A 13,333-nucleotide genomic window follows, 5' to 3' on the forward strand; every position below is an offset into this window, starting at 1 on the left:
TCAATTGTTGTGTGAGGGTGTGATCTTGATAACAAGGCCTGGGAAAACATCATCAGGGTCATGGATGTGAGGGTTTTTTTCCACTATGAAGGGATCACCACATTTATCACTGATTGTGTGAAGTGTTTCTCCTTCTCCAACCACATAGATTTCATCACAAGCCTTCGACAACACTCGTTTACCCCTCAGCTTCCCTTCATCATCCTCCCCAACAACAGAACTGTCACTGAATATGCACAGCAATATGAGGGTCACAAGAAAACATGCACACAACCATGATGCTGCATCAGCCATGGCTTTTGAACTTGATGCTTTTCTTGGATTCAAAGCCATCACTTAGCGAAAGAGAGAGAGAAAGAGAAAGAAATATGAAGTTTTGGAGTGAGGAAGAGAGTGAGTTTTGGTGATCTATTAGAGATGATAGGTTGTACAAAAGAGACAAAGTGTTGAACACCTTTTATAACCCAAATTTTCTCAATTTAATTAACTTCTATTTATTTTTTAGATATAAAAATGTGATAAAATCATTCTTTATGGAACTTTTTTCTTCTTTCTATGTATTTTTATGGCCAAAATTTTAAAACACTGATCTGTAAAAAATTATTATATATTAGTATGACTTTTACATGTTAATTTTTCAATTATTAATGCTTTGAATCTAATATTATTTAATGCAAAGTTAAGACAGTCAAATAATACAATAATTGATCATCGACTTATATGTCAAGTTTTCTTCTTATCATATTTTAACTTTTAATTTCTATGTATTTTTAAAGTTAAAAAGTTAACACAGTCGATAAGTCCAAATTATTATTGTTATAATTTTTATATGAATTTCAGCCACTAAATAAATACAGAAGAAAAACAGTATTATTCGTACTTTAATTTGGGTTACTTATATATTCGACATGTATATATCTAATATATAAAGCACTCTTTTATGATAACAATAATTTATAATTATTTTTATGTTAGACAATTTGATTTTGGACTTAAATAGTAATAATTATATATTCATATTTTTTAAAAATTATTGTACACTTTTAAATATACACAATATATTATTTTTAAAATAATTGTATTGACTTATCAAATACACGTCGTATCTGTTCTAGTACACCCGATAAATCTCACATCGTTGAAGAGTCGAGATCAAGCGCAATTTAAATATTATTTCATCTCTTCACCCTTTGAGGTGTCTCTTAAGAACAAACTGTGATAGAATTTCATGCTTCAAAGCAGATAATACCTTGGGATATAAGAAAAAAATAGTTAGATTCTTTCTTGTAATAAAATAATATTAGCTCAAGTTAGAGAAATCCCAATATTAAGTATTTGTAAAGAGTATTCCCATATGAGTTTTACCTTTGGTATCAACCCTCTTTTATATTACTTGACTCTAGTGTTTTTATTACTCTTAAAGACCATTTTTATTCTTTCATCAATACCTATAAATCCCATGAATATCCTATCAAACTCACATTCATTGCAGCCTCTCATTTCCCCATGGAGGCTCTTGAAATCCATTTGGAATGTACAATTATTACCCTAAGTCCATATGTGATGTATGTTTGTACCCATAAGTCCAAATGTGATGTACGTTTGTACCTCTGAGCTCACATGTGATATACGTCTGTACATCTAAGTTCACATGTGGATTGAGCCGAGATGTATCTTATCCTTGTTGAGGTCGGAATGTACTCATCTCTAGGTGAGATGGAGATGTACCCAGCTCTCCTATACAATATTATATATGAGATGGTGAAATTTTATATATAACTATTTAATAAATAAATATTTTAGAAAACAACACAATGTTAATGGGTTGTAATTAAACGTCTTACACAAAATAAGCGAATTTTTTGAAAAGAATTTGTTTTAATAAGCGAATTTTCTAAAATTAATTTGTTTTAAACTTTTGGGTTATTTCTGCCTCTTTCTTTAAATTTGTAGTTTAATTGGTTCTAAAATTGTTCTACCACAAAAATGTAAATCAAAACATTATATTTAGATTTCTTAAGTACTATCAATCATTATATATATATATATATATATATATATATATATATATATATATATATATACATATATATATATATATATATTAATATGTGGTCCAAAAATGATTAAACAATAGATGATATGATAAATTCAATAGATAATAAATTTTATTAAAGTAAATTTTGGACGAATCTAATATCATATTAAAAAGTGAATTTTAAATTTAACTAATTTTACAAAATTGATTTGTAAAGTGAGATTTATACTTATTTATATATTATAAATTTATTTTATCTCTAATCAGTATAAATTTTAAACCAATGTTGATGAAGCAACAATGACCACATTTGTAATGGAAAAAACAAGGGGAATTTCATGGGGTCATCTTCGTATGAATGCAGAGATAGCCATAAATAGAAAAGATTGGTTCTAGACTCCAAATTATATATTGCTTGTGTGAATAAACTGAAAGAAGAATGCAATTTCCAACTAATTAGAAGTGCTACGATTGTGGTTTAGTGGATAAAAAGATAACGAAATTTGAGGTAAATAAAACAAGAGTTTAGTATTTGAATTATTATAGGAATCACCTTAGACTCCACAACATTGATTTAAAAAAGTTTGTGTTAATTAATAAGGTGGATGAAGTAGAACCACAAGTATCACTAATGGAGAATCATTATAAGATAGAGAGGGACAAAACTATGGTATTGTCGATTATCTTTAAAACATAATGGAAGGTGACTAGGAGAGTAGTAGTATGTTGATACAAGAAAATGTATTTATATAGTATTTTAGTATAGTTTGTGTGTTAATGTTAACAAAGATAGAAATAGAATAAGAAGGGGGAAAATAGAGAAACAATGTTATGGTTAAATATATTTTTGGTCCCTCAAGTTTAAGTGAAATTTGGAATTAGTCCACATCATCGAAACTTTTGACCAATTTAGTCCTTCATCCTCAGAAATACGTGGATTTAGTCCTTTTAATCAAAATTTGTTAAGTTTATTTGAAGTTTCAAACGCATTTTATGATAATATTTGAGTTAACATTTAAGCGAAAATGGATCAAACGGTGTAAATAATTCAAATGCTATCATGAAATGCACTTGAAATGTTAAATAAAGTTAACAAAATCTGATTAAAATGACTAAATTCATACATTTCTAAAGATGAATGACTAAATTTGTCAAAAGTTTCAAAGAAGATCAATTCTAAATTTCACTAAAACTTGAGAGATCAAAGGCATATTTAACCCAAAAATATTATGATAAGTGTTTGGTACAAAAATTAATGATTACTGAAATCTATAACATGCTTGATGGAAGATATTATATTAGACCTTGGACTGTGAATGGTGGAATGTTGACTTGCAAATGTGGTGGTCACCATTTTGTTTGAGTGCTTTCGGTTTTCATCAAGAAATTTGAGAATGCATACATCATTAATTGACACAAAATCACTCTACTTTAAATAAATTTTATGAGTCTAGATTCAGTGCTGAATTTTTCATATTATCTTTGGTTTGAATTTTGATGTCCTAAAATATATTAAAAAACTTTTTAATCTATTCAATTCACATAAATAATACCAAAAATTCAATAAAAATACAAATTTAAATATTATTATCCCAAACTATAAGAATTAAATTAAGAGAAAAAAAAAAGTGATTCCATTAACATCATTACACTAATAAGAATTTTGTGGCCAAGTTGCATGTGTTAATTTTGCACATATGTAAAGAGGATATTTGAAGTGCTTATGATTGTGACATGATCCCATTATACTTATAAGTCTGTGTTTAAACGTTTTATATATAGTTGCCCCCACCAACTAAGGTTTGTCTATATATATATATATATATATATATATATATATATATATATATATATATATATATAATATATATATATATATATATATATATATATATATATATATATATATATATATATATATATATTATATATATATATATATATATATATATATATATATATATATATATATATATATATATATGATTTTTGTGTGAAAAGGAAGATGAAGTGGAGTAGTGTCTCTTCCACAATGAGTAGACTAGAATAAGAGAACTAATTGGCTACGACAGTGGTAATGGTAAAAGACAAAGTTTTGATTTTAGGGTTCATAGATAACACAAGATAATTGCTATTTACTATTAAGAATGTCTTTAGTTGAGAAAATTTGGTGGGAAATTGAGAGGATTCAATAGAAACAGAGTGGTAGGTATTAAAAATTTGAATTGTTTGGTGAAGATGAAATTTTGAGAAGATAAATGAAAAATGGGTCTTTAAAAAAAAAATCTATCTTGATTTGGTGTAAAAGAATGGACTAAACTGTGAATTCAGTTTTCGAAATGGTTTCATTTGGTTAAATAGGTGGTCTTTAAAGCTAATAAAATGATAAAATAATTCCTGAAATTATATATCATTAGTCAATTTAGTGTTCGAAAAAAAAAACAATCAAATTGATTTTAAAATAAATAAATAAAACGGAAAAAAATATCAATTAGTTTAGTTTTTCAAATTGTAATAGTAAAACAAATAGAAATTATGGGGAGAAGAGAGGTACAAGTAGGTGGGGCCAATGGTAATGTAAATTGTAAAAACTTTTTTAATTTCTCATTATCCGATATGTTAATTTACTTTATTTAAACGATTAAAGAAACTAAAATATCTTATTTTTGTAATGAGTTCCGATACTCCACACTATAAATCACAATTTAACAAAATTATCAATCCAATTATTTGTAATTAAAGCTGTCAAAATGGGTTAAAACTTGTGAGCTATTCCGGCTCACTACGGGTTCAGACTGGGTTGGGTTGAAATTATTTTACAAATTTCAATACGGGTTGATTTTTGACTCGACTCACTTAGAACTCAGCTCAACCGGATTGAACCCGTCATGAGCCGAATTGGCTCACCAACCCACAAATAAAAGGTCACACAAGTGTTTTTTGTTAAGTTGAATTTTTCATTTGGATCATGTTAGGTTATTTTTTTAACCAACATATAGATAATTTGTATTTTTGTGATTTTGGTTTGTAGTTGGATTGTATTAAAGTTTATTTAGATTTTAATTAGAATTATAATTTAGTTTTGACTAAAAAAAATAAAAAAAATGTATTTTTTTAATTAAGTGAATCCATGAGCCAACCCGTTTAATCCACCAACCCGTGGTGGGCCAAGTGGGGTTAGAATTTTTTTTAGCTCGCTAATAAAGGAGTCGGATTGGGTTGACTCACTAAATGATCAACCTGTGGTGGATCGAGCCATGTCGGACCAGGTTACCTATGTTGATAACTCTATTTGTAATGTATTCAACGTAATAAATCACAATTTAATAAAATTAGTAATCCAAGTATTTGTCTTTACTAATTAACTCATACATTAGATATCTCAAATCAAGTCCATTTTCTGAAACATAAACACATCACTCCAAATCATTTCATGTCTAATTTAATTCATTCATATCATTTTCAATGTCGAAACATAATAATTTTCATAATCTGAATAACCAATAAAGTTCATAGAATTCATAACACTTCATTCTGGTTCTAAATATCATATGCACATGTGTAACAATGAAGCGAAACACTCTCGAACGGTTTTATCAAGACATAAACGACTTTAACAAAGACGAAGGTCATCAAAAGTCATCACTTGTATTTGTTTATTTCTTATTTTGTCATGGATTTCTTGGTTAGTGACATGTTCTTTCGGTTAGCAATTGGGAAATACATTTAACAATTTTGCATATTTTAATGTGGCTAGATTGTTAAATGTGTTGGAGGAGCATAATCTTGATATTGGAATATTCTTTATGATAAGTGTTTAAGAGGTAACAGGGTGTTGTCTTTTTCTTTGACAAACACATGAATCTAGAATAAGAACAAATATAGAATCATAATCATAATCAAATGAATTATTGGTTGTAATTATTTTCATAAATGCTTAATTTCATGCTTGATTATCTAAAAGAAAAAAGAAAAAGAAAGAGTGCAGACTCTTACCAAACAAACAAGTGTCACACAATTAAAGAAAAAGAAAGGAAAACTAAGAATTGTCGGCACCTAATACGACAAAAAAAATACAAGTATTTCATCTGCTTGTTCAAACGAACTTCTACTTTAAGAGAAAAACAAAATAGTTTTCATAAGTTAAAATTAAATAATCTAAATTTCAAAAACTCTCGTATAGTTTCTATATATAAAAAAAATTAACTTGTACATGAATTAATTTTAATTTATAAAATAAAATAAATTTATTTTTGTCTTCTAGAAATCTTTTTGTAAAACTCATTCAAACTTTCTTCTAGAGAGTTTCTTCCTGCATCTCTATAAAATTTTCCTTCCACTCACATATTAAAATTTTCACTTTTGTCTTTATAATTTGAAAGCCTTGAGTAATTTTGAAGTCATTTTTTTTCCATAGAAAGATATTTTCAGATTGAACCATCGAAAAGTAGAAAATGAGACTCATTTTTTTCTTAATTTTCTCCGACTTTTGAAATTCACTTTTTACTTTCATATTGTGAAACTTAAAAGTCATTTTTAACTTCATAAATGTGTTATCTTAAAATAAAAATACGACTTTCAAATTACACAATTTAAGAATGACAAAATGAATTCTTTCTGAGATGCAAAGGAAAATTTATGGAGGTGCAAAAAGAAGTTGTGTAGCTTTAAAGTGGCTAAAGCTAGGAATTTACTTCTTACAGTTCCCAATTTTTTCTTGCACACCCACAAAATTTTCAAAATAATCATTTTACTCTTCATAAAAGTGATTTTCAGATTACATATTACAGAAACTTTTTAGAACAAGATTTCTAGAAGAGATTTTCGAAACAAAATTTTTGAAATAAAATTTTCAGAACAATATTTACAAAATAAAATTTCCAACATATGAAATACATTTCAAAATACAATGGAATACATTTCGAAATAAGATTTCTAAAATAAATTTTTGAATCATATATAATACCTTCTTGGAACGAGTTTTCCATAACACTTCTACATAAAATGTGTTCCGAAAAAGCTTTTTGAAACACATGAAATACATTTAAAAAAAATCGATTTTTTCTGCATTTTCTCTCTTCCTCTGTAACGTCCTCACTCTTAATGGTGTGGTATGATGAAATAGTGGCAATAATAATAACAGTGACAATTTCTCCATCATTTTATGTGATTCATCCCAAATATTTAAACCACATGATATTGTATCCACCTACATCAAAAACTAGAAGATCTATAACAAAAGGGGGAGGAAAAATACATCACAATTTTCTTAGAGTTGGAACATTAATAGATATAACATCATTAACAGTGTGAATTTGCAGAAATTCCTACCCCCAACACAGGTTTTCCAGTACCAACAAAAACCAAATACTGAGTCACACAATTTAGTTCTGTCCCAACTCATTCATCCTCTGCCTATTGTTTTATAGGTGGCTATAAAAATAATATAATATTTTCTAGATTTCTGATTCGCTATGTTAATAAGAAGGAACACAGTCTATTAGTTATTTTCTGGGTTTTAGATAAGCATAATATATACTAAGTTTTATACACATATACAGAATATATTAACCAGATAATTCTTAGTTGATAGTTCATGAATGGTTCTCAAAGAATATAACTAATTCTTAGTAACACTACTCCTTTTGCAACTTTTGTACTAAACACCAAATAAACCATTTTAATATCAACTAAAAGTTTATTTGGAACATGCATGTATATGTTTTTCAGACATATAAGCTACAGTGTATCAGTTGTTGTAATAGTCTATCCAAGCCGAACCAAGAGATACAACTAATGAAAATTTTAAATTTATTTCCATAAATAGAATGTGGAGTTATTGAATAATGTTTATGGTTACCCAAGCCTAGCTACTCGACAGCCATGGTAGAACGATCCAAGAACTAATTCAACAAACACTAAGAGAAGAATGGCCCAAGTAGAAAAATTTACAGATCTTGATCTATTGAACTATGGACTTGACAGATAAATAAAAGATATGCATCACAACAAATTATTGATATATTGAGTGGTAATATATACCCGATTAAACCGGCCAAGGAATGCATGGAGACCCACCCTTGGATCTTGGAATGACATCAAACACACCATTTATACCTGATTATAATAGAAGAAACGGTGAACAAGTTATTCCAATAGATAAATATATAAATTCCCTAAGAAGGAGAAATACTCACTAGCAATTGGTATTGCCACAAGAGCCTGGTAGCAATGTCGTGAAGATTTTACATCAACCAGCTCAACCAAATCATCTGTTGTGCCCAAACTTTGTTTACTTCTTTTGGTAGAATTTTCAAAAGGGATTTAAAATTCTGTACAATATCATTTCAAATTTGAAACGGGGTTTCAGGAAGAACCATTGCCGATTTTATCAGCAATGGATTGAGCAAAGATCTCATGGTGATATTAGGCAGATAAGACATATTACAACCAATGGCAATCTCAACCTTTTCTGGTAGTAAAATGCTGTACAACAAAAGTTAATGCAGAAACACGGAATGGAGAGGTGGGGCTAGGAGTCACTTTGTTTGGATAAATTTCTCAATAAACATTTAGGGAGAAGACAATATGATGTCAGAATAAATACGCATCTCCAAAAGCCAAGAGTTGTTCATATATAAACTAATTTGTAGAACAACATAACTTCGCGTTCAATTTATTCACGTTAATGAAGTCCATGTTTAATTCATATGAATTAAATGGTAAATTCATGTCTTCTATACTGGTTCACCAAAAAGGCTCAATATCTCTCTTTAATGTGACTAGGATGGTATAATCAGTAAGTACAATAAAATATAATAAAGCAGATGGACATTAAGATGAACTTATAAGAGAGACTGAATATACTTTGCAAACCCTTCGTAAAATCTAAAGATTAGTTTCCAGAATGCAGAGTTCATCTAAAAGGTCTTGGCAGCAGGGTTTTCCATTCAAATGATTGGCACAAAGAAATACGGATGCATCATCTTGTGGGGGTTTCTGATATGTTAGGCATGGTTGACTGTGTATTCTATCTGACATGTTTACAATGTTGGATTGCTGGGAAAATGTTATTGATTTGGAATGGAGATATGAACTTGCAATTTAGTATGAATGCAATTGTATGCCTAGAGCAAAGTGTGTTTCTACCAACATCCTCTTTCTCTCCCCTTTCCACCTTCGACTCCTTCTACTGTCCCTCTACAAATTCTGTTTTATATTTTACTGTTGACACCCCATACAAAGGTTAATTTGGCTTTTAAGTCCATAAGCACTTATTACTTTGATTACCAGTAGGTTTCAAAGAACCAGATAAAGACAAACCTATGGTTGAAATGCTGATTTTAAAAATCATGAATCAAGAAAAACACCAAACAACTTTCCAGCATTGAATAATGCTTCTCTAAAATGAGGGCTGAGCAAAGAACCTGACCATCTTCCATATCTCTTTGTGAGTAAGGTGGTTTTGATCAAGATCAAAGACCTTGGCATAGCTTACAGTGGATAGTAGAAATACCCACATATTTACATCCCAAAGCCAAACCATCATAGTCTGTATTCAGTGAAGTAACAACAAAAACCATCAAGCAAAGTTCCATAAAAATTGTGAACAATGTAAAACATACAGGAGAATTAAACCTCCAACTCACCACAAGGAGAAGATATTAACACAAAAATGCTTCATATATAAACAGATCACGCAAATTTGCATCCATTCTCATTACAGAATCCCAAGTAATCTGATGTACGACCAGGAAAAGGCAAATATTAGGTATGGAATAGGTAAGGAAATTATAAGAGGTCTTCTCGATAGATGCTCATTGGACAACTATAGATATTATAAAGTGAAAAGACAGGTTCTGACCTTGTAGGAGGTAAAGCCCCATATAAAAGAGAATGTCACCTGAAAAAATGTACACATACGTGGACAGAAGTTCATAGACAGTTCAAGTAAAACAAAAAACAGAGAAATTAAAGAAAGACTTTCAATTATGATAGGAATACAGTTAAACTGACATACACTTCCATAAACATAAAATTACAATCTGCCAAAATAATTTCATATATTTTCAAAACTTAATTCTTCAAACATTACCAAGGAGGAGCATTAGAATAAAGCAAAAGTTACAATAACATACAGCAGTAGATTTTCCACAATCAGGAATTAAAATGAAAGCTGTGCGTATATCAATAAGCACCAGCATGATATATATAAATTGCATAGTGAGGAGGAGAAAGCATTATATATATGGCAGCTGAAGTTGGAGAGATCCAAGATAACATAACATATAGTTAAGTCTACAATGAACAAAGACCAAATATATATAAAGAAACTTGCTAGCAATGCCATTACTACAGTTATCATAAAATGGATGCTTGTTTCTTTCTTTTACTTTGTTCTAATAGACGTGTTCAGCTGTGAACAGTATATAAATAACATTAGTTAGCACTGAAGTATCTAACCTTGTCATGTCATTTTTCTAGAGACAAGGCTCCCAGAAGCTGTTTGTATCGTAAAAAATCTTGATGGTCCTAACAAATCCTATTATTTTGCTAGTAGAGCACGAACTAAGGGATCGAAAGTTACAGCATTAGGAGGGCAACCATTATCTATCATTTCCAAAAGTAAGGCCTCTGCTTCATCAAACAATCCCTCTCTACAAAGCCCATTGATCATAATATTATAAGTCCGGATATTTGGACCACAGCCTTTCACAGAACAAAGTTGAAAAATCTCTTTAGCTGCGTCTAATCTTCCACGTTTGCAAAGACCATCTATAAGTATGTTATACGTACGAATATTTGGAGAAATTCCCATGTCAACAATGTGCTGAAGCGCATTCCCCTTATCAAGACACTGGCGTTTGAGATAATCATCTAACAACACATTGTAAGTGATCAAATCTGGTGCTTGACCACTCACACGCATCACCTCTACCGGATCACACTCAAACAAGACTCTCCTAGATTTCGACAAACCATCAAAAAGGCAATTATATGTCGCGGTATCTGGAACCAAATTCCTCTTCTGCATCTCTGTTAACAGCATCATGGCCTCATCGATCATCTTAACCTTAAAGTACCCATTAATCAAGGTACAATAGCTAACAACATTCGGTGATATACCTCTTTCAACCATTCTATCAAACACCTCTTTGGCCTTACTCACACAACCCTTCAAACAAAAACCATTCATCAAAGCATTGTAACTAACAACATCAGGCTCCAACCCTCTTTTAATCATCACACCAAACACAATCCTCGCCCCCGCGACCATCCCCAACTTACACAACCCATCAACCAATATATTGAAGGTATAAACATCCGGCCAAATGTCTCTGTTCTCTTGCATTACCATCTCATTCAACAACCTAACCGCTCCCTGAAACCGACCAGCCCCACACATACCATGAATAAGAGAATTGTAAGTGAAAATATCAAGACAAATTCCTTTGCCAACCATCTCAGAACACAACCCACAAGCTTCAGTAACAAGTCCCTCTTTGCACAAACCATCAACAACCATATTATACATTATCAAATTAGGCTTATATCCAAACCTCTCCATTTTCCTCAATAACTCAATGGCACCCTTTGTTTTGCCCACTTTGCACAACCCATTGATCAAAGTGCCATAACAAACCTCATCAAAGGAGAACCCTTTGGACACAGCATGGTCATGCAAGTCCAGTGCCTCAAAGATTCTACCTTTGAGGCACAATCCTTTCATAAGGGTAGTGAGGGTTAATGGGTCGACCTCATAACCCCTTTTGATGATTTTCCCCATGACAGAGAAGGCGAGGCCCATTTGGCCCAAGTGTGAAAGGGAGTTTATGAAGATGCTGAGAGTGACAAGAGAGGGTTTAGGGATGCCCGTTGAGTCTAACTGGGAACAGAGTGAAACGACGGAGGAGTAGCGTTTGGTCTTCATGATTGATGAGAGAATCCTGTTGAAAGAGCTGATTCGGGGTGTGGGATGGAGATGGAGCATGCGGTGGAAGAAGGAAACGGCGTCGTCGAAGGTAGAAGGGATGGGGAGGGATTTGCGAGTACGAGAGAAGAAGCGAGTGGAGAGGGTGAGGAAAGGAAAGGAAGTGAAAAGGATGGTGGACTTCAACATGGTGGAGAAGGAGACATTGGAGGTTTTGTGGAACAAAGTAGAAAAAAACAGAGTATATGCAGAACATAACAGAGTATTTACAGAACATAGTATTTGATTTATATCAGTCATAATTCGAATGTAGAAAATCTTCTGCATTTATGTGGTTGAAGACTTGGTTGTTGCAACAGGTTTTAGTTTTAACATACAAATTTGTATCAGGTTTTAGTTTTAACAGTCTCTTTATCTTAATAGAAATTAAACTCTTGTTAATAATATGTTCAAGAAAATGGATGATGTAATTTCTTCTCAAATTTTGATATGAATTTATCTTGAAAAAAAAAAACGCATCATTAACCATCATTAGTTCACTTTAATTTGATAAAAACAATATGCTATTGCACAATCCTCAATTCACCACAAATTTTAAAGGATGGGATTGTTGAGTAACTACCTTGTTATATGTCTATTTATTTTGACACTGTTACAATTAATTGCTCCAGTTATTTCTGTGAGATTCATTTACCTATTCGTATTTCATTCCTGAGCCTGCTACAGTCAACACCTCAAACTTAGATGCAACCTTTATTCAGATTTAGTATACTTTTAATCTCCTGTTTTATTTCATTTATAATTTTGGTCTTTCCATTTCAAAATAGAAATTTTTGGTTCACCCATTTAAAAAAAATCAATTTTGGCTCAAATTGGAAGGAAAATTTCACCAAAATTTCAAGTTCCATATAGAAAAGGACATAGGAAAAACAAGAGACTTAAGAGAGATAATGTATTTGTAAAAGACTAAATGTTCTAAATTTTTCTGTTTGGTATGTTTCAATCTGGAAATTCTGTGCTCATCTTCTCTCTATGCCTCCTGTATTTTCTCTTTCTAAATCTCTTTTGTTAATCAAATCAGGTTCTGTGATCCTAACACCTGTCACCTTGGTCCTGGTTGATAGTTCTGTGAAATTTACTTCTTGTACTGGATTGAGATCTTAGTCTCTGTAAATCCTTTATGAACATACCATACTTGTAAGCAGATTCATTATACTCTTCATACCAATTTTATCCAATACATACTATTACTATTATTTTGTTGTCAGTGGCTTCTGTTACACCATAATTCCAGATTTTCTACAATAAAGATCAAATATCTCTAATTTTAAATAAAAGCACCGAAATTTGTTATGGAACAAAAG

At 30.8% G+C, this 13,333-nt stretch overlaps 2 protein-coding genes across 4 annotated transcripts; both read right to left on the bottom strand.

Moving 5' to 3' along the window:
* On the bottom strand, positions 1 to 333 carry LOC114183128. Its single transcript, XM_028070023.1, has one exon. It carries the CDS (start codon positions 331 to 333, stop codon positions 1 to 3), a length of 333 nt encoding a protein of 110 aa, XP_027925824.1.
* Positions 334 to 7,826: 7,493 nt separating this feature from the next.
* Positions 7,827 to 12,284, bottom strand: LOC114186366 (pentatricopeptide repeat-containing protein At1g62910-like). Of its 3 annotated transcripts, none has more exons than XM_028074434.1 (6): positions 10,502 to 12,284; positions 9,903 to 9,941; positions 9,688 to 9,777; positions 9,471 to 9,590; positions 8,236 to 8,370; positions 7,827 to 8,155 (listed from the first exon to the last, which is right to left on the bottom strand). In XM_028074434.1, exon 1 carries the CDS (start codon positions 12,267 to 12,269, stop codon positions 10,584 to 10,586), a length of 1,686 nt encoding a protein of 561 aa, XP_027930235.1. In that variant the 5' UTR covers positions 12,270 to 12,284; the 3' UTR covers positions 7,827 to 8,155; positions 8,236 to 8,370; positions 9,471 to 9,590; positions 9,688 to 9,777; positions 9,903 to 9,941; positions 10,502 to 10,583. The 3 variants fall into 3 exon arrangements, with proteins under 3 accessions (XP_027930235.1, XP_027930234.1, XP_027930233.1); XM_028074433.1 differs by having other exon boundaries at positions 9,466 to 9,590; XM_028074432.1 differs by having other exon boundaries at positions 8,236 to 9,590.
* Positions 12,285 to 13,333: the final 1,049 nt, after the last annotated feature.

Source organism: Vigna unguiculata, chromosome 5 (genome assembly GCF_004118075.2).
Source record: "Vigna unguiculata cultivar IT97K-499-35 chromosome 5, ASM411807v1, whole genome shotgun sequence".
Classification (NCBI taxonomy): domain Eukaryota; kingdom Viridiplantae; phylum Streptophyta; class Magnoliopsida; order Fabales; family Fabaceae; genus Vigna; species Vigna unguiculata.